We start from the raw sequence: 23,092 nt of genomic DNA on the forward strand, positions 1-23,092 counted from the left end.
CTGATGTTCTGCAGCCCGGCCCCCTGGGATGACCGCTGCAGCCTGTTCCTTCTGAGTTGCAATTTTTCGGCTGAATCGCAACATCTGCTATTTGTTGCGAGTTTTATCTTCCCATTGAATTGACAAACTGCGGATTAAAAACCTGCAGTGCAGGTCGATTTATGGACGGTATTTTGACATGTTCAAATCTCATCCACTCTGCTGCTACTGTATTACGCTGTGGATTTTTCGCAATGACATCTGTTGTGGAAAATCCGCAGTGTTTACGTTACATGTGGACTCGCCCTAAGGCCGGATTCACACAAGCATGTGCGTTTTGCTTGCGCAAAAGGCACTTCACATCTCCGTGTGTCAGCCGCGTATGATGCGTGGCTGCGTGCTTTTCGCGCAGCTGCCATCTTTATGACACTCTGTATGTTTGTAGCACGAGGTGCTTTTCTATTTTCATTCATACTTTTACTACTGTTGCGCGAAACACGCGCGTCCCACGGGCTTCAATGGGTGCGTGATGCACGAAAAACGCACAAATATAGGACATGTTGTGAGTTTTACGCAGCGGACAACCGCTGCGTAAAAATCACCAACTATCTGCATGGCCCCATAGACTAATATAGGGCCGTGCGAGGCGCGTGAAAATCACGCGCGTAGCACGGACGTATATCACGTTCGTCTGAATAAGCCCTATGGGTCCGTTCACACGTAGTGTAAATACTGTGGATTTTCCGCAACTGATTTAGTTGTGGGGAAATCAGCAGCATAATACAGTAGCAGCGGAGTGGATGAGGTAGAACAAATCTCATCCACACGCAGCGTAAATGATGAGCGGAAAAAATGCTCAGAAATTGACATGCGGTTCGTTTTTTTTAATCCGCAGCATGTCCATTGTATTTGCATAAACGCTGCTTACTTGTTGCGGGTTTTCCCCATTGAATTCAATGGGGAGGTAAAAACCGCAACAAACAGCAGATGTTGCGTTTTTAGCAGCAGAATCGCAGCAATTCCACCATAAAAAAACGCAACTAAAAAAAAAAAAAATCTTACCCAGAATTCTGTTTTTCTTTGTCCAGGCCAGCCTCCTGGGATGATCTTTCATCCCATGTGACTGCTGCAGCCAATCACAGGCTTTTTGGTGCGTTTTTTTGGTCAGAATTCCCTTCGGCACACTGTGGATATGCTGTGTGCTTTTTGGCCCTGTGTGAACATAGCCTAAAGGTCCTTTTACAAGGGCCAATTATCGGGCACACGATCTTTCATATAACGCTCGTTGCCGATAATTGCCCGGTGTAAACAGGGCAGCGATCAGCAGATGATCGAGCAAACGCTCAACTCATTTATCTGCTGATCGTATTGTTTTACAAAAGTAAAATATTATCGTTGTTGGCAGCTCATCTTGGTGTGTAAATAGGGAGGCGCGCTGCTGATATAATAATGGATGGGGTTCAGCGATCGCAGTAATGACTGCTCGTCCCCATACATATCTATGAGCGGTCTCGTTGAACAGCGCTCGTTTGGACGGCCCGTGTAGGAGGACCTGACTCTGTATCATATATGTAGAACTAATCGTGGCCTCAAATACGCCGCCAAATGCTATAGCGCTGTGCCTAATTGTGAATCGGTCCCGAGCTGATCATGTGACCCAATTCAGCAGATTTCCAATTATTTACTGATCTATAAATATAGAATTGGTGATTTATTAAAATGTGCCCTTTATTGGGCTAATTCCTCGTACACAGTATATAGTGGTGTGATTTTCGCAGCCATTGTCTTTTGTTGGCGCAGTATAAATGATACAAACACGTGAATTGATTTTGAGGAGTAATCACTTTAAAGTGGCCGCAGCGTCTCGCTGGGTAATTATCTGCACAAAGGGAACCAATTCCAGCCTCGTTCAGGTTCTCGTGTCACACGCCGGACCCTCTCCCGGCTCTCTGATGTTGTGAATGATCCCTCTAATGATGCTATTTTGTATGCAGGGACATGGGAGCGGGCTTTACTCTCATCAGCCTCCTACCTCCCATAGTCTCCATCACTTGCAATTTATCCATGACAAGAGCAGCTTTAAGGAAGAAATGATTTTCTTTCCTCCTACAACGATTGTTTTTCATCCCTCGAAATGACTGGGAAATATTGTTTCCATACACGAGTGCGTCTCTATATAATCTCCAGGATACGGCGGTTACTTTCTAATTTACTGCGGGGTATTTTGAGATTTCTTGCCAGTCACCAACCATTTCTGAATCTGTCAGCAGAGACGCAGCGTTCCGTATACGGCTTAGTTCACACTTGCGTCGTAGTTTCCGTTTACAATGAAAACTACGAAACATTGCTGGATCCATCGTATGGTGGATACTACCACTGCTTGACCGACCCCATTGACTTACATTGGGTTCTGTCATGATGTCCATCGTTTTGATAGGAAAAATAACGCTGCATCTAGTGCTTTTCTTCCCACCATGGTTCTGCTGACGAAGCCTCTGACGGCAGTGTGAACAGCGCCTTATTTATGAGAATCATAGGTTTTAATTTGTATAATGTGTTTCATCTTATCACTAATGTTAATGTCCTTCTGTGTCTTCCTACTATTCCATGTATCCATAGCGAGCGCTTCCCTATCGGAGAGGGTTCTATAGCTCTGCTCATCCTGCACTTCCTGGTTCATGATTAGAATGCCAGAACTGCGGTGAAGACTGACATTTGGTCACATGGTAAGAGTTGTCAGAGAGAAAGGACAAGACCTAATGTGACTACATAACCATGCAGATTTACATGCCTGTGAGGAATACTGGGACGGCTGATGAAACATGCCGGATTCATATGGAATCTGAGAGAAAACCCCTCTGTATGCGTCCGCTTTAAAGAGGCTCTGTCACCAGATTTTCAAACCCCTATCCCCTATTGCAGCAGATCGGCGCTGCAATGTAGATTACAGTAACGTGTTTGTTTTTTTCAAAAACGAGCATTTTTGGCCAAGTTATGACCATTTTTATATTTATGCAAATGAGCCTTTCTTATGTACAACTGGGCGTGTTTAAAGTTATGTCCAAGTGGGCGTGTATTGTGTGTGTACATCTGGGCGTGTATTGTGTGTGTACATCTGGGCGTGTATTGTGTGTGTGTACATCGGGGCGTTTTTACTTGTTTTACTAGCTGGGCGTTGTGAATAGAAGTGTATGATGCTGACGAATCAGCATCATCCACTTCTCTTCGTTACCACCCAGCTTCTGGCAGTGCACAGACACACAACGTGTTCTCGAGAGATCACGCTGTGACGTCACTCACTTCCTCCCACTGGAACTTGATCGCGTCGGATGAGCGAGAACACGCTGTGTGTCTGAACTGCCAGAAGCTGGGTGGTAACGAAGAGAAGTGGATGATGCTGATTCGTCAGCATCATACACTTCTATTCACAACGCCCAGCTAGTAAAACAAGTAAAAACGCCCCGATGTACACACACAATATACGCCCACTTGGACATAACTTTAAACACGCCCAGTTGTACATAAGAAAGGCTCATTTGCATAAATATAAAAATGCTCATAACTTGGCCAAAAATGCTCGTTTTTGAAAAAAAACACAACGTTACTGTTATTTACATTGCAGCACCGATCACATGCAATAGGAGATAGGGGTTGCAAAATCTGGTGACAGCCTCTTTAAGTTAGGGTATGTTCACACGTACACGTTCGATACGCCTGAATTTACGGATCTGTTTTCAGGAGAAAACAGCTCCTGAATTTCAGACGTAATGGCATGTGCAGGCGTTTTTCGCAGCGTCCATTACGGACGTAATTGGAGCTGTTTTTCTATGGAGTCAAGGGAAAACTGCCCCAATTACATCTCAAGCAGTGACAGGCACTTCTTTGACGCGGGCGTCTTTTTTACGCGGCGCGTAAAAAAAATGACCGTCGGCAAAGAACATCGTAAAACCCATTCAAATGAATGGGCAGATGTTTGCTAGCGCTTTGGAGACGTATTTTCGGACGTAATTTGAGGTTAAAATGCCCGAATTACGTTTGTAAATAGGGTGTGTGAACCCAGCCTTAGAGGTACAATATGAGCCGATAGATTCTACGGACCCCATGTTACGGATCGGTACAACTGATCCATGATCGTCATGACTGATCCGTGATCGTCATGTGCATGGGGGCCTTCTTCTGACCTCTACTGGCAGCTTTAGGTACTCGTTCCTCCTGACCTTTGCATATATTTAAGCAGCTGCATGAAAAACACCGAATTAATGATCTGAAATCATCAAATTAAAGTCGCACCGGATAGACTGATTTTGTATTCCGAGCAAATATAGGAGAGCGCTGTAGAAAAGATGGGATTTTTGTCTATGAATATTCAGTGGCGGAGCTTGGTTTTCTCATTACATTATAAAAGGGAAGAGGTAACTTTGTGTTTTCATGACAGCGATGGTTTAATGTGTGGAGCCGCAGCCTAGAGAGACCGTGTTATAGCAGGGGAGAGGGATCCGCATGAAGGGAGCTTTGTAGGAGCCGCCTGCACTTCTCCAGGCATTTCCATAAGGATTGACTGTATCCTGTGCATGCAAATAGTGCGGAGCTGGGATCATTGCAGGAACTTTTCCTTCTTCTGCAGCCTCCACGCTGCATTGTCTCTGCTGGACGGATGCAGCACTGATCTGTCTCCAGCGCTGCATGGCTCTGCGCCTCCCCCCAGGGATCATTATTAATCCAATAATTAAACATTTATTGGTCCCAGCACCTGGTTTCTGCCTTTCCTATCAGCCCCCCAGGGGACCCTCCCTCCGCAGCATCACTGGAGTCAGTACAGAGGGAGGAGAGAATAGATCAGGAGACTGGAAGCTCAGAGCTCACACCGACATCCAAAGTTATTCCGCAGGATTCCTGACGGATGCCTGGACATGCTGGTACTGAGCAGGAAAAAGGGGGGCCCTTCTCGTCTGATAGATCCTATTAATTCTGTGGCCCCTCTGGTGTTGATCAGCTTTGCATAGAAGGCCTAAGAAATCAGGGGGCTCCTCTTTCCTTAATATTGGGAGACTCCTTGTCTACCTGAAAGTGGGGTGTGCTTCTTGCAGAAAAAGGGGGTTAATCTGCGGCATCCATAAACCTCCAGTAAAGGGGTACTTTTGTTTCCCCCACAGGTTGGCAAAAAAGAGGGTGCACCTGACCCCAAGAGCTTGCAGGCAACATGCTGCGCTATCTCCTGAAGACCCTGCTGCAGATGAATCTCTTTGCTGACTCTCTTCCAGGAGAAAATTCCAATTCGACAGACTTGTTCTACCAATTTAACTCCACGTTTCCCGGCTTCAATGGAAGTTTTTTCGATTTCAGCAACCTGACCAGCTTCAATGGTAAGACGCCTCATTCTTTGGGTTTTAGGGGAGTGAGTCTGGGGGAACCCCACATCATGTAACATGAGAATATAAATGTCAAATTACCTGAGAAGATAATATAACATTGTCCTGATATTGGATTATAATAACTTTATGCGCCACTCTGTAGTCCTATGATCTGAAATCTGCGCAGCGCTGACGGCGGCGTCCTTATGAATTGTTGACCGATTTTTGCAAATATAGTGTGATGTCTGATCTCCTGACTGATAGCTATACATGGAATCTACTTACTGTAATGTCCAGTGCGAAGAACAGATGTAGCAGAGCTCAACTTATCATTTGAACTCCTTGGTCCTGCATTGTTTTTGTACGATGAGTGGTAGGTTAACTTGCAGTCCTATGTAACACCGCAGATAACGCAGTGATAACTCTCTGAGTACAGATAATGTAGTAGTATTACCTGCAGTCCTATGTAACACCACAGATAACACAGTGATAACGCTCTGGGTACAGATAATGTAGTAGATGTTACCTGCAGTCTTATGTAACACCACAAATAACACAGTGATAACTCTCTGAGTACAGATAATGTAGTAGATGTTACCTGCAGTCCTATGTAACACCGCAGATAACACAGTGATAACTCTCTGGGTACAGATAATGTAGTAGATGTTACCTGCAGTCCTATGTAACACCACAGATAACACAGTGATAACGCTCTGGGTACAGATAATGTAGTAGATGTTACCTGCAGTCCTATGTAACACCACAGATAACACAGTGATAACGCTCTGGGTACAGATAATGTAGCAGATATTACCTGCAGTCCTATGTAACACCACAGATAACACAGTGATAATGCTCTGGGTACAGATAATGTAGTAGTGTTACCTGCAGTCCTATGTAACACCACAGATAACACAGTGATAGCTCTCTGATTACTGATAATGTAGTATATGATACCTGCAGTCCTATGTAATAACACACAGTGATCACTGGTAATGCACTAGTTTTACCTGCAGTCCTATGTAACAGCACAAATAGTACAGTGTGACATCACTGAGTTGTGCCATATCATCTCAGCTCTGCTACGTCTGGTAATATAAGGCTCTATTGCACATATTTAACTGTTACTAAGTGTATGGCTCACTCTTCTGATATGGAGGTCTGCTGGTTACATTGCGTCACTCTATCTCTGGTAGTAATACAGCAACGTCTTCAGATAAGAGCTTTTTACGCCACACATGACTTACTGTAGAGTAGTATTTTGACTTTTGACACTAATATCATGTGATCTGTACCCGGCGCAGGCTTGGCAGCTCAGGCTGGTTCTATAAAGCTGCAGAATACTGTGTTACTTTGTGTGAGTGGGTACGGTAGAGCAGAGCCGAGTCTGTTCACTCCATGTTGGCTCTTACATAAGTTGTCATATTATATATATATATATATATCATCTAGAATGTCTTCTTATCACGTGTGTTGTCCTGAGCCACGTGTTATAAGCGTGTTGTGGGAGTGTCTGAGGGAGGGGTCACTAGACGCGATCCCTTCTGCTCTGTGAAGCTTTTATCGCCTTCTATGTCCGGGTCTGAACGTGCTCCGTAATTGATCTGGGGATTTCATCTGATATTTGAAGCCCAAAAAGTTATTTTTTTGTATATTGCACAAAAACTGATTGCCATCTACTTGGTTTTGTTTTTGCTTCTTCTGGACCAACGGAGCCTGAATATAACAGAGCAGACGTGTTATACCAAAATGACCATGTAACAATGTGTGAGGTGTAACCAAAGGGTTTCAATGACTTACTGGGTATGATTCCCCCTTCTCATCCCAAAACCTCCTCCACGAAGCTCAAGCCCTCGCCATGGGCAGCACGCGGCCCGGTGATTTGCAGTGCTGGGGTCCTGGATTTGAATGTATGGAGTTTGTATGTTCTTCCCGTGTTTGCGCGGCTTTCCTCCGAATTCTCTGGGTTTTCTCCCACTCTCCAAAAACATCCAGATTGTGTCCAATGTGAGTGATGACAATCTCTGCACTGCGGAATATGTTCATGCTGTATAAACGAATAAAATAATGGACAATAAGATGAATAAGCTTCAATCTTCCTAACTAGTGACCGCCAACATCACCTGCACCCGCTCACCCATTCGTTTGACAGTCCTGCTTGGGTCCCCTTTTAGTTGGACTAAATGAAAGGGACTCTACACTTGCAGTCTGTCTTCTCTCCATTACTATCCCCATTTCCTGTGCAGTTTGATGTAATCTACATTGTATACACCTGTCCTACTGTCAGTTATCAGCCATTTCAGACTTGGGAGAGGGCCATTATAATGTTTTTAAATATGTTGAGTATAAAAAGTTCAGAAACCTCCCGGCATCCATGATCACATTTCTCCAGGGCTGAGAACCTCCAGAACCATCTATAATCCGGTGAAACCTGCAGCGCCCTCTGCAGGACAATAATAATTTATAGGATATTTTAGCATCTTTTTTTCTCCTTACTATGCATCTCCGGTATATTAGATTGGGATTGCACAGCACAGGGAGATGTATTGTTATATCTTGTCCTGCTGATAATAGGGTCTCCTGTCTGTACCCCCCCCCCTCATCCCAGTCTACATGAACCCGCATCTATCAGCGGCATGTGCTGCCGGACAATTCTCCGCTCTGTCCCCGTCATGGAAATGAAGGTTTGCTATTATCACACAGCGTGCAGAATTACACGGCTCCCGCTTCAGTCCCTCCCCCGCCAGGACTTAGACGTGGCTGTAATATTCCTTGTATGATTTGAGCGTGAAATTAATTTTCTTCCAGTTGATCCTGCAATGACTGCGAGCGTTTCCATCATCTGTGAGGCGAGTTCTTCTTCGGCTAAGTTCACATCTCGTTTTGGGCACACGTTTGTGGTATGTGGACGACGTACACGTTTTCTTTCTTCTTGAGCTAAATCAAACTTTGTAAAGTCAAGATTTCCCATATATGGTGACAAAACGTATACGGTTTACCTATGCAAACGTAGGGTTTAAGGCTGCATACGTCACCATTGACTTCAATACAAATAAAAACGTATACGTTTTGGAAAAGTACTGAAAAGCGTAGTAGACTATTCTTTTCAGGACATGGGGGGGAAAAAAAGGGATAGAACGTAAACGCACAAACTACACCGTAATGGCGTCCGCCCCATCCAATGAAATCAATGTGCATGTTGTGGTGCACGTTCTGACCCATTTTTTCATGTCATAACAAATCAGACATATAGTAAAAATGAGATGTGAACTGAGTCTTATGTACGATACCTACCATGTGTCCGGTCAGGTCTCACATCGTCACAAGTGTAGATTTCATATTGGTCCAACAGCAAAAGAAAAAATCCCGAAAAGTATGCAAAAATTCTCTCCTAAGTTACTGTCTTTGGTGATCGATGTTTATTTTTATATTCCTTTTTTTGGCAGGGGGGGATATTATTTTAGATTTTTGCATTTATAAAGCCAAGTCCCTTTAAAGACTGACCACTAAGCTTCCGTCATTGAGTGTTGTGCTGTGTCCTGATAAATATACAGTGTGCTCGGAGAAGTCCCCGCTGCGTAATAAAGGGGAACATTAAACTCAATAAAACGCTCATCTGACCGTGCTGCTGTTTAACTAGCAATGTGCACTAATAGATTGCTGACAACCGCTTTACATAGTTCACTGGTGCCCCCTGCTGGCCAAGCTGGGTGTCACATACCCGTTGCTAATTACTGCAAAATCCTGATGGTAATGTTAGTATTGTCTAATATTTAGTGTTGCCCTTCTTTTATTTCTATATTGCCAATGTTTTCTGCAGCTCCGCTCTGTACATAGAATATGGTTCTTATCTGATTTTCGCACACTGTAGAGGCAATCCATATATTTCTGGAGTTTCAGAGGAAAGTAACATAACTCCCTGTTGGACTTGAAAGCGTGAGAGCGGACGACACTATCAATGACTGAGCCACCGGACAGGCGTTGTCTACATTGCTGAATGCAGAGAAGGGTCATATGATGTGGGTTTTTTTTTTAATGGGGGCACTGCCCACTGTTGTCTTGTCCATGCCCAACAGAATGTGACTTCTTCCAATCTTTTTTTGCTGCCAGGTCCTCTTTGTAGGAGAATTAGTCCTATAGCGCCCTCTGTGGGTGTCATTTACAAAAGTGCCTTCTATGGGAGACTTTTACAACATCGCCCTCTGTGGGTTACATTTACAACAACACATACAAGCATTAAGTCAACCTGAATTTGCAAATACTTCTTTGGGGCTACATTTTATATTTTTTATTTCTCTTACTTATATAGCGCTAACATATTCCACAGCGTTGTACAGAAGTTGTCCCCATCAGGGCTCACAATCTAAATCCCCTATCTGGATGTTTTTGTAATGTGGGAGAAAGCGGGAGTACCCAGAGGAAACCCGCACAAACATGGGAGAACATCCAAACTCCATGCTGATGTTGTCCCTGCTCTGATTTGACCCCAGGACCCGAGCGCTGCAAGGCAATAGTACTAACTACAGTATATGTAGTGGGTTTATCTGCAGTCCTATCATTACAGATAGCACAGGCTGACTCAGCTCTGCTACATCTATATCTAGACCTAGTTGTATTCTAATCCTCATACAATGATTACTCCTTTTTTATTTGCTTTTATTCACTCTACATACGTTCCTGTCATTTCTATTCCTGTCCATCTTTATTATTGTTTTTGCCTTTTGTGCTTCATTTTAACCCTTTCTGGTCTCGTGGAGTCAGAGGATCCGCACTTTCTGACCATCCTGTGTATCCAGCAGAATCCAGAACTGCTGCGGATCTGAGATTAGTTTAGTGAACCTGAACAGTCAGAAGTAAAGTTACTCAGCGGAGCAATAATTATGTTACCAAAGATCAATGTGCTGAGAAATGGTAATTCTGGAGACTGCCTGGTCAACTTGATCACTCTGACTGTGGGGAAGTTTATATTCTCTGTGAATATTGAGTTTATATCGACAACAATCCTCATGTAGCCGCTCTGGATTTCACATTTAGGGCATGACCACACATGGCGGAATTCCTCCGCAACTGTCCGCATCAATGCCGCACAGAATCTGCGTTGCAGATTCTGCAGCGGATCTGCACAAAATGTGCAGAAAATTGATGCGGACTGGCCGCTGCGGACTGCAGGAAAAGTGCTTCTCTTCTCCCTATTCAGTGCAGGATAGAGAGAAGGGACAGCACTTTCCCTAGTGAAAGTCAAAGAAATTCATACTTACCGCCCGTTGTCTTGGTGACGCGTCCCTCTTTCGGCATCCGGCCCGACCTCCCTGGATGACGCTCCAGTCCATGTGACCGCTGCAGCCTGTGCTTGGCCTGTGATTGGCTGCAGCCGTCACTTACACTGAAACGTCATCCTGGGAGGCCGGACTGGAGACAGACGCAGGGAGTTCTCGGTAAGTATGAACTTATATTTTTTTAAACAGATACATGTATATTGAGATCGGTAGTCACTGTCCCGGGTGCAGAAACAGTTACTGCCGATCGCGTAACTCTTTCAGCACCCTGGACAGTGACTATTTACAGACGTCTCCTAGCAACGCTCCCGTCATTACGGGAGCCCCATTGACTTCCTCAGTCTGGCTGTAGACCTAGAAATACATAGGTCCAGCCAGAATGAAGAAATGTCATGGTAGTAAAAACAATACGCTCCGCAGCACACATAAGATCTGCGGACTTCATTGCGGAATTTTGACTCTCCATTGAAGTCAATGGAGAAATTCCGCCATGAGTCCGCAACCAGTCCGCCACTGCTCCGCAACAGACAGAGCATGCTGCGGACACCAAATTCCGCTCCGCAGCCTATGCTCCGCAGCGGAATTGTACGCATCGTGTAAACGAACACTGCTAAATTAAAGTGAAAGTCAATGGAGAAACGGCTCCGCTGCGGATTAACGCTGCGGAGTGTCCGCAGCGGAATTTAAGTGAAATTCCGCTATGTGTGAACCCGCCCTAAATGCATTTTTTTTTCTTTTCTTGCAAGACTTGGACAGATTAACTCTTGCTGCCCGCCACTACTATGGCCCTGGTCCTGCGTGTCACAGACTGAGAGTTACATAGTAGAAAGAACTGTGTCCTTCTCGCAGCACAGAGTATTTCAGGAGCAGTGTTCTGATCTTGAGGGGGTGTTGTGCCCTGTCCACTCTTGTGATGATGTTAGTGGGTGTTCTCATGGCATTATTGTAACGTTCGGCTTCCTGTCACTCCCTCCTTCCATGGGTTAACCAGCGGTCTCTGATTTACTAAGTCCTCTGTCTCCCACCTGTCTGAGCACCGAGCAAGATCAATATCCATTTCAACTAGTGTAATAACAAATGCTCCGAACCTGACCCCTGGATAAACCCCAAAATCTTTGCATCCGTGCTGAGTGGCAGCAGTTCTGTAACCCGGCTTTTGATGAGACTTCGACAGTTATGTGGATAACGCCACGCTCCGTCCTAACCCAGATTAGATGCCCTTTTCCTGGGCAGAACAATAAACTTGTCTTCTGGTCTTTGTGGGCCGCGGCGAAGAAGAGACTCCATTACTTTCTAGTACTTTGAACGATGTCTCATCGCTCTAGTGACCTTTTTGGGAACCTTTTCTTTGCAGGCTCCACTGCGGGAAATATTGATTTGCTTTTGTTCCTTTCTTTTTATAAGCCACCAGTTAACCCTCTGACTGCCAGGTAGTTACAGTTTTGCTAATCGGACACCGAGAATAAACCATAAACCCCTTTCATTTTCATGTCAGGAAAATGAACAGCTAGATAGTGTAATAGAATTAATGCAGGTTCTGTAATATGAACAAATCTGCCGGATGGCACCAACGATCTCCTTTATGTAGAGATTCAATAATATATATGTTATCCATGCCTCAGATGTCAGCTTATACTGCACAATGATTGACAGGTTTATAGTATGGACATAAATTCCTTCTGAAGGCCTGCGAGGATTGACTGCGGAGCCCTCATAGTGAATTATTGATCAGTCCTGCTCAAAGTATATCCAACATATGATCTCATCGGGGCAATGGGCAGGGATTTATAGAAAGCACTGGAAATGTCTGGGAATAAACTCCAAACAGTCCAAGGTTACTATAAAAGTACTTATTTTCTTGTACATAGGGGCAGTATTATAGTAGTTATATTCTTGTATATAGGGGGCAGTATTCTAGTAATTATATTCTTGTATATAGGGGTCAGTAATATAGTAGTTATATTCTTGTACATAGGGGGCGGTATTATAGTAGTTATATTCTTGTACATAGGGGGCGGTATTATAGTAGTTATATTCTTATATATAGGGGGCAGTATTATAGTAGTTATATTCTTGTATATAGGGGCAGTATTCTAGTAATTATATTCTTGTATATAGGGGCAGTATTATAGTAGTTATATTCTTGTATATAGGGGGCGGTATTATAGTAGTTATAATCGTGTATATAGGGGTCAGTATTATAGTAGTTATATTCTTGTATATAGGAGGCAGTATTATAGTAGTTATATTCTTGTATATAAGGGGCAGTATTATAGTAGTTATATTCTTGTATATAGAGAGCAGTATTATAGTAGTTATATTCTTGCATATAGGGGGCAGTATTATAGTAGTTATATTCTTGTATATAGGAGCAGTATTATAGTAGTTATATTCTTGTATATAGGAGCAGTATTATAGTAGTTATATTCTTGTATATATGGGGCAGTATTATAGTAGTTATATTCTTGTATATAGGGGCAGTATTATAGTAGTTATATTCTTGTACATAGGGGGCAGTATTATAGTAGTTATATTCTTGTATATAGGAGCAGTATTATAGTAGTTATATTCTTGTATATAGGGGGCGGTATTATAGTAGTTATATTCTTGTATATAGGGGCAGTATTATAGTAGTTATATTCTTGTATATAGGGGCAGTATTATAGTAGTTATATTCTTGTATATAGGGGCAGTATTATAGTAGTTATATTTTTGTATATAGGGGCAGTATTATAGTAGTTATATTCTTGTATATAGGAGGCAGTATTATAGTAGTTATTTTCTTGTATATAGGGACAGTATTATAGTAGTTATATTCTTGTATATAGGAGCAGTATTATAGTAGTTATATTCTTGTATATAGGGAGCAGTATTATAGTAGTTATATTCTTATATATAGGAGCAGTATTATAGTAGTTATATTCTTGTATATAGGGAGCAGTATTATAGTAGTTATATTCTTATATATAGGAGCAGTATTATAGTAGTTATATTCTTGTATATAGGGAGCAGTATTATAGTAGTTATATTCTTGTATATAGGGGCAGTATTATAGTAGTTATATTCTTGTATATAGGGAGCAGTATTATAGTAGTTATATTCTTGTATATAGGGAGCAGTATTATAGTAGTTATATTCTTATATATAGGAGCAGTATTATAGTAGTTATATTCTTGTATATAGGGAGCAGTATTATAGTAGTTATATTCTTGTATATAGGAGCAGTATTATAGTAGTTATATTCTTGTATATAAGGGCCAGTATTATAGTAGTTACATTCTTGTATATAGGGAGCAGTATTATAGTAGTTATATTCTTGTATATAGGAGCAGTATTATAGTAGTTATATTCTTGTATATAGGAGTAGTATTATAGTAGTTATATTCTTGTATATAGGGGCAGTATTACAGTAGTTATATTGTATATAGGGGCAGTATTATAGTAGTTATATTCTTATATATAGGAGCAGTATTATAGTAGTTAAATTCTTGTATATAGAGCGCAGTATTATAGTAGTTATATTCTTGTATGTAGGGGCAGTATTATAGTAGTTATATTCTTGTATATAGGGGCAGTATTATAGTAGTTATATTCTTGTAGATAGGGGGCAGTATTATAGTAGTTATATTCTTGTATATAGGATCAGTATTATAGTACTTATATTCTTGTATATAGGGGCAGTATTATAGTAGTTATATTCTTGTATCTGGGGCAGCGTTATAGTAGTTATATTCTTGTATATAGGGGCAGTATTATAGTAGTTATATTCTTGTATATAGGGGCAGTATTATAGTAGTTATATTCTTGTATATAGGGGCAGTATTATAGTAGTTATATTTTTGTATATAGGGGCAGTATTATAGGAGTTATATTGTATATAGGGGGCAGTATTATAGTAGTTATATTCTTGTATATAGGGCGCAGTATTATAGTAGTTATATTCCTGTATATAGGGGCAGTATTATAGTAGTTATATTCTTGTATATAGGGGGCCGTATTATAGTAGTTATATTCTTGTATATAGGAGGCAGTATTATAGTAGTTATATTCTTGTATATAGGGGCAGTATTATAGTAGTTATATTCTTGTATGTAGGGGCAGTATTATAGTAGTTATATTCTTGTATATAGGGGCAGTATTATAGTACTTATATTATTATATATAGGGGGCAGTATTATAGTAGTTATATTCTTGTATATAGGGGCAGCGTTATAGTAGTTATATTCTTGTAGATAGGGAGCAGTATTATAGTAGTTATATTCTTGTATATAGGGGGCAGTATTATAGTAGTTATATTCTTGTATATAAGGAGCAGTATTATAGTAGTTATATTCTTGTATATAAGGAGCAGTATTAGGGGGGATTCACACGAGCGTGTATTCGGTCCGTGCGGGCCGCGTGGTTTTCACGCGGCACGCATGGACCAATACAAGTCTATGGGGCAGTACAGACAGTCCGTGCTTTTTGCGCAGCGTTTGTCTGCTGCGCAAAAAGCGCGACAGGTTCAATAAGGGCGGGTTCACACATAGCGGAATTTCACTTAAATTCCGCTGCGGACACTCCGCAGCGTTAATCCGCAGCGGAGCCGTTTCTCCATTGACTTTCACTTTAATTTAGCAGTGTTCGTTTACACGATGCGTACAATTCCGCTGCGGAGCATAGGCTGCGGAGCGGAATTTGGTGTCCGCAGCATGCTCTGTCTGTTGCGGAGCAGTGGCGGACTGGTTGCGGACTCGTGGCGGAATTTCTCCATTGACTTCAATGGAGAGTCAAAATTCCGCAATGAAGTCCGCAGATCTTATGTGTGCTGCGGAGCGTATTGTTTTTACTACCATGACATTTCTTCATTCTGGCTGGACCTATGTATTTCTAGGTCTACAGCCAGACTGAGGAAGTCAATGGGGCTCCCGTAATGACGGGAGCGTTGCTAGGAGACGTCTGTAAATAGTCACTGTCCAGGGTGCTGAAAGAGTTACGCGATCGGCAGTAACTGTTTCTGCACCCGGGACAGTGACTACCGATCTCAATATACATGTATCTGTAAAAAAAAATATAAGTTCATACTTACCGAGAACTCCCTGCGTCTGTCTCCAGTCCGGCCTCCCAGGATGACGTTTCAGTGTAAGTGACGGCTGCAGCCAATCACAGGCCAAGCACAGGCTGCAGCGGTCACATGGACTGGAGCGTCATCCAGGGAGGTCGGGCCGGATGCCGAAAGAGGGACGCGTCACCAAGACAACGGGCGGTAAGTATGAATTTCTTTGACTTTCACTAGGGAAAGTGCTGTCCCTTCTCTCTATCCTGCACTGAATAGGGAGAAGAGAAGCACTTTTCCTGCAGTCCGCAGCGGCCAGTCCGCATCAATTTTCTGCACATTTTGTGCAGATCCGCTGCAGAATCTGCAACGCAGATTCTGTGCGGCATTGATGCGGACAGTTGCGGAGGAATTCCGCCATGTGTGGTCATGCCCTAACTCTGCGTATTTCGCGCATCACGCACCCATTGAAGTCAATGGGTGCGTGAAAACCACGCAGGTTGCACGGAAGCACTTCCATGCGAACCGACTGAAACAGCGCACCAGCTGTCAAAAGGATGAATGTAAACAGAAAAGCACCACGTGCTTTTCTGTTTCCGAACATCCAAACGGAGTGTCTTTGCGATGAGCGAAGCCGGACAAGCGAACCGAACTTCACCGGGTTCGGCCGAACTCGTTTTGGCCGAACCCGGCAAAAAAATTATCGGTACGCGACGTCAGGAGATAGTCACTGTCCATGGTGCTGAAAGAGTTAAACTGTTTCAGCACCATGGACAGTGACTTCCGATCCCAATATACATGAACCTGTAGAAAAAAAAACGAAGTTCTGACTTACCGATAACTCCCGGCTTCTTCCTCCAGTCTGACCTCCCGGGATGACAATTTAGTCCAAGTGACAGCTCCAGGCAATCACAGGCCAAGCACAGGCTGCAGCGGTCACATGGACTGGCGCGTCATCCAGGGAGGTGGGGCCCGATGTCGAGAGGCGCGTCACCAAGGACGCGTCACCAAGGACCCGTCACCAAGGCAACGGCCGGGAAGTTCTCGGTAAGTACGAACTTTTTCTTTTTTTTTCAACAGGTTTTTCGATATTGTGTTCGGCATTCACTGTCGAGGGTGCTGAAAGAGTTACTGCCGATCAGTTAGCTCTTTCAGCACCTTGGACAGTGACGGGCGTCGACTAGCCTCATCTCTATGATGGCGGCTGCGCGAAAATCACGCAGCCGCGCATCATACACGGATGACACACGCAGCTGTCAAATGGTTTTTGCGCGCGCAAAACGCTGCGTTGTTTGCGCACGCAAAAACGCAACGGCCGTCTATCTGCCCTTATAGTAGTTATATTCTTGTATCTGGGGCAGCGTTATAGTAGTTATATTCTTGTATATAGGGGCAGTATTATAGTAGTTATATTGTATATAGGGGCAGTATTATAGTAGTTATATTGTATATAGGGGGCAGTATTATAGTAGTTATATTCTTGTGTATATAGGGGCAGTATTATAGTAGTTATATTCTTGTATATAGGGGGCAGTATTATAGTAGTTATATTCTTGTATATAGGGGCAGTATTATAGTAGTTATATTCTTGTATATAGGGGGCAGTATTATAGTAGTTATAGTCTTGTATATATAGGGGCAGTATTATAGTAGTTATATTCTTGTATATAGGAGCAGTATTATAGTAGTTATATTCTTGTATATAGGGGGCAGTATTATAGTAGTTATATTCTTGTATATAGGGGCAGTATTATAGTAGTTATATTCTTGTATATAGGGGCAGTATTATAGTAGTTATATTGTTGTATATAGGGGCAGTATTATAGTAGTTATATTCTTGCATATAGGAGCAGTATTATAGTAGTTATATTCTTGTATATAGGGGCAGTATTATAGTAGTTATATTCTTGTATCTAGGGGGCAGTATTATAGTAGTTATATTCTTGTATATAGGGGGCCGTATTATATTAGTTATATTCTTGTATATAGAGGGCAGTATTATAGTAGTTATATTCTTGTATATAGGGGCAGTATTATAGTAGTTATATTCGTGTATATAGGGGGCAGTATTATAGTAGTTATATTCTTGTATATAGGAGGCAGTATTATAGTAGTTAAATTCTTGTATAAAGGGGGCAGTATTATAGTAGTTATATTCTTGTATATAGTGGCAGTAATATAGTAGTTATAGTCTTGTATATAGGGGGCAGTATTATAGTAGTTATATTCTTGTATATAGGGGGCAGTATTATAGTAGTTATATTCTTGTATATGGGGCAGTATTATAGTAGTTATATTCTTGTATATAGGGGGCAGTATTATAGTAGTTATATTCTTGTATATAGGAGGCAGTATTATAGTAGTTATATTCTTGTATATAGGGGGTAGTATTATAGTAGTTATATTCTTGTATATAGGGGGTAGTATTATAGTAGTTATATTCTTGTATATAGGGGGTAGTATTATAGTAGTTATATTCTTGTATATAGGGGGTAGTATTATAGTAGTTATATTCCTGTATATAGCGGGTAGTATTATAGTAGTTATATTCTTGTATATAGGGGGCAGTATTATAGTAGTTATATTCTTGTATATAGGAGCAGTATTATAGTAGTTATATTCTTGTATATAGGGGGCAGTATTATAGTAGTTATATTCTTGTATATAGGGGCAGTATTATAGTAGTAATATTCTTGTATATAGGGGCAGTATTATAGTAGTTATATTCTTGTATATAGGGGGCAGTATTATAGTAGTTATATTCTTGTATATAGGGGCAGTATTATAGTAGTAATATTCTTGTATATAGGAGCAGTATTATAGTAGTTATATTCTTGTATATAGGAGCAGTATTATAGTAGTTATATTCTTGTATATAGGGGGCAGTATTATAGTAGTTATATTCTTGTATATAGGAGGCAGTATTATAGTAGTTATATTCTTGTATATAGGAGCAGTATTATAGTAGTTATATTCTTGTATATAGGGGGCAGTATTATAGTAGTTATATTCTTGTATATAGGGGCAGTATTATAGTAGTTATATTCTTGTATATAGTAGTATTATAGTAGTTATATTCTTGTATATAGGGGCTGTATTATAGTAGTTATATTCTTGTATATAGGGGGCAGTATTATAGTAGTTATATTCTTGTATACAGGAGCAGTATTATAGTAGTTATATTCTTGTATATAGGAGGCAGTATTATAGTAGTTATATTCTTGTATATAGGAGGCAGTATTATAGTAGTTATATTCTTGTATATAGGAGCAGTATTATAGTAGTTATATTCTTGTATATAGGGGCAGTATTATAGTAGTTATATTCTTGTATATAGGGGGCAGTATTATAGTAGTTATATTCTTGTATATGGGGCAGTATTATAGTAGTTATATTCTTGTATATAGGGGGCAGTATTATAGTAGTTATATTCTTGTATATAGGGGCAGTATTATAGTAGTAATATTCTTGTATATAGGGGCAGTATTATAGTAGTTATATTCTTGTATATAGGGGGCAGTATTATAGTAGTTATATTCTTGTATATAGGGGGCAGTATTATAGTAGTTATATTCTTGTATATAGGGGCAGTATTATAGTAGTAATATTCTTGTATATAGGAGCAGTATTATAGTAGTTATATTCTTGTATATAGGGGGCAGTATTATAGTAGTTATATTCCTGTATATAGGGGGCAGTATTATAGTAGTTATATTCTTGTATACAGGAGCAGTATTATAGTAGTTATATTCTTGTATATAGGAGGCAGTATTATAGTAGTTATATTCTTGTATATAGGAGCAGTATTATAGTAGTTATATTCTTGTATATAGGGGGCAGTATTATAGTAGTTATATTCTTGTATATAGGGGCAGTATTATAGTAGTTATATTCTTGTATATAGGGGCAGTATTATAGTAGTTCTTTTCTTGTATATAGGGGGCAGTATTATAGTAGTTATATTCTTGTATATAGGGGGCAGTATTATAGTAGTTATATTCTTGTATATAGGGGCAGTATTATAGTAGTTATATTCTTGTATATAGTAGTATTATAGTAGTTATATTCTTGTATATAGGGGCTGTATTATAGTAGTTATATTCTTGTATATAGGGGGCAGTATTATAGTAGTTATATTCTTGTATACAGGAGCAGTATTATAGTAGTTATATTCTTGTATATAGGAGGCAGTATTATAGTAGTTATATTCTTGTATATAGGAGGCAGTATTATAGTAGTTATATTCTTGTATATAGGAGCAGTATTATAGTAGTTATATTCTTGTATATAGGGGCAGTATTATAGTAGTTATATTCTTGTATATAGGGGGCAGTATTATAGTAGTTATATTCTTGTATATAGGGGCAGTATTATAGTAGTAATATTCTTGTATATAGGAGCAGTATTATAGTAGTTATATTCTTGTATATAGGGGGCAGTATTATAGTAGTTATATTCCTGTATATAGGGGGCAGTATTATAGTAGTTATATTCTTGTATACAGGAGCAGTATTATAGTAGTTATATTCTTGTATATAGGAGGCAGTATTATAGTAGTTATATTCTTGTATATAGGAGCAGTATTATAGTAGTTATATTCTTGTATATAGGGGGCAGTATTATAGTAGTTATATTCTTGTATATAGGGGCAGTATTATAGTAGTTATATTCTTGTATATAGGGGCAGTATTATAGTAGTTCTTTTCTTGTATATAGGGGGCAGTATTATAGTAGTTATATTCTTGTATATAGGGGGCAGTATTATAGTAGTTATATTCTTGTATATAGGGGCAGTATTATAGTAGTTATATTCTTGTATATAGTAGTATTATAGTAGTTATATTCTTGTATATAGGGGCTGTATTATAGTAGTTATATTCTTGTATATAGGGGGCAGTATTATAGTAGTTATATTCTTGTATACAGGAGCAGTATTATAGTAGTTATATTCTTGTATATAGGAGGCAGTATTATAGTAGTTATATTCTTGTATATAGGAGGCAGTATTATAGTAGTTATATTCTTGTATATAGGAGCAGTATTATAGTAGTTATATTCTTGTATATAGGGGCAGTATTATAGTAGTTATATTCTTGTATATAGGGGGCAGTATTATAGTAGTTATATTCTTGTATATGGGGCAGTATTATAGTAGTTATATTCTTGTATATAGGGGGCAGTATTATAGTAGTTTTATATTATTTTACGTAGGGCAGTATTATAATAAATTTGTGCTGTTGCAGTTTTGATGTTCATGATTGATATTTAGTGACAACCACTTTTGTGATTCAGGATTGTGCTCTAATCAGTTGGCATTTCCCTTCCCCACTACTTTTGGGAGCTCATACAAATGTGTCATTCAACAGAGGGCGACACTGAGCACAGGTGAAGTCTTCTGGCAGTGTAAAGAGATTGTGCTCCTGTCTAAGGTATGATTGGAGGGAGGAGAGTATTTAGCATGTAACTTTGCATGATTGATGTTAATATGTTCTGTCTGGAGTTTCTCCAGTTACAGCAGCAGTTTTATAAGGAATGTGTAATTCACGCTGTGGATTTAGTAGATCTGATCATTCTATACTCACTCATGAAGCCTTTATATTATGGAGATTGGAGCACATTGGGTTTGCTTAACAAAAAAAAAACTAAAAATAATTTATATTTATGGATCTAAAATGAAATCTGTATAAGTTGCTCTTGTGACGCTCCCCTCAGTTCATCACATTACACCGCACTCCAGGACGACATTTATGCCTCACTTATTGCTCTGTGATTGAAATAAAATGACTACTTGTGTGTAAGAAAAACCGGCCTCTCGCTTGTTTACTGATCTGCGATTCTCAGCTCCTGATTATGGGATTGTCATTGAAATGAGCTGCAGCAATCAGCCTGGACTGGAGAGCCCTTGTGATCCGTCCTCGCTGGCAGAGGGGACGGGCGCGATTGGGCACTGTCAGTGTGGTAGATTGACTCCATTCTAATCAACAATCTATAGTGAGCTGGTAAATCTATGTTAATGACCTCCCCTCCCCCAGATCATTACAATGTACATATCCTGTGGAATGGAGACCGTTATTTCAGCTTCTCGTATTTAGCTTTGCAAATCAAAGGGCTGATTAGTGTATTCTTCCCCAAGCTTCGCACTTGGCATCGAATGTGTCACCCCATGAATTACTGGTGACCCCCTTCCTTATCTTGGTTGTCATTACAACCCTATAAGATGCAGCTGTTGTCTTGTTCTAACCCCAATGTCCCTCTGACCACCTGATACGCGTCTGTATTGTATGTTTGTAAATAACTAAATCCATGTCTTTACAGCTTCCTTTAGGCCTCATGCACATGAACGTAAAAACGCCCGTAATTATGGCCTGTAATTACGAGCCCATAAACTTCTATTGGCCACGGGTACCTTCCCGTATGCTTACGGGAAGGTGCCCGTGCCGGTGAAATATATATATATATAAATATGTCCTATTTCAGGCCGTAATAATGGCATGGGCAGACCCATAGAAGTCTATGGGGCTCCCGTAATTACTGATGGCTACGTGTGTGCACCCGTAATTACGGGAGCGTTGCTAGGCCACGTCAGGGGATAATCACTGTCCAGGGTGCTGAAAGAGTTAATTGAACGACAGTAAGGCCTCGTGCACACTTCCATCACCGGTTTCACGGCCGTTTTTGACCGGTCCGTGAGTCCGTTTTAGCGGTTGTGTGATTTCCGTGTGCACTCCGTGTTTCCGAGCGCCGAGAATGGTACTGTCCAGGGTGCTGAAAGGGCAGCGCTAGTCACTGCACAGGGTGCTGAAAGAGTTAATGGGCTGCACTGATCCGCGGTAACTCTTTCAGCACACTGGACAGTGACTAGCGCTGAGGAATGACCATGCTCGGCGCTCGCAAAATACAATTTATGAAATAAAAAAATCAGTTCATACTTACCCAGAACTCCCTGTATTTTCCTCCTGTCCGGCCTCCTGGGATGACCTTTCATCCCATGTCACGGCTGTAGTGGCGGTCGCGCAAGTCTAGATGACGTCAGAAGGCCGGCCTCCAGGGATGACGCTTCATCCCACGTGACCGCCTCTGCAGCCAATCACAGGCTGCAGCGGCCCCCGAAGCCAATCACAGGCTGCCGCGTCATACAGGAAGGTTGGACTGGAGGAAGAAGACGGACTCGTCACCAAGACAATGACCGGGGTACGAATGAACTGCTTTTTATTTTATTTTTATCAGCAGCCTCTTCTCTCTATCAGTGCTGGATAGAGACAAGTGGTTGCCGATTAGTGTAATATATCTGTAATGTACTTCTGCCCGCCCGGCCGTTGCTAGGCAACGGCTCCGTCCCACACGGACGGCACATGGATGCCTTCCGTGTGCTTTCAGTTTTTTTGACGGTCCCATTGACTTGCATGGGCCCACGGTCACGGAATCTCGGACCAAAGTAGGACATGCTCTAC

At 41.1% G+C, this 23,092-nt stretch overlaps 1 protein-coding gene across 14 annotated transcripts in view; it reads left to right on the forward strand.

The window, feature by feature from the left end:
- ROBO3 (roundabout guidance receptor 3) overlaps window positions 1-23,092 on the forward strand; it is a 388,832-nt gene that overhangs the window by 97,199 nt on the left and 268,541 nt on the right. For 12 of the 14 annotated variants that reach the window (XM_075839190.1, XM_075839192.1, XM_075839197.1 and 9 more), the window contains one exon: window positions 5,133-5,342. In XM_075839190.1, coding sequence (XP_075695305.1) covers window positions 5,180-5,342 — 163 coding nt within the window. In that variant the 5' untranslated portion in view covers window positions 5,133-5,179. Of the gene's footprint in view, window positions 1-2,598; window positions 2,706-4,760; window positions 4,896-5,132; window positions 5,343-23,092 lie in introns of those variants that run through there. The other 2 variants (XM_075839198.1, XM_075839195.1) reach the window with 2 other exon arrangements.

Source organism: Rhinoderma darwinii, chromosome 10 (genome assembly GCF_050947455.1).
Source record: "Rhinoderma darwinii isolate aRhiDar2 chromosome 10, aRhiDar2.hap1, whole genome shotgun sequence".
Lineage (NCBI taxonomy): Eukaryota > Metazoa > Chordata > Amphibia > Anura > Rhinodermatidae > Rhinoderma > Rhinoderma darwinii.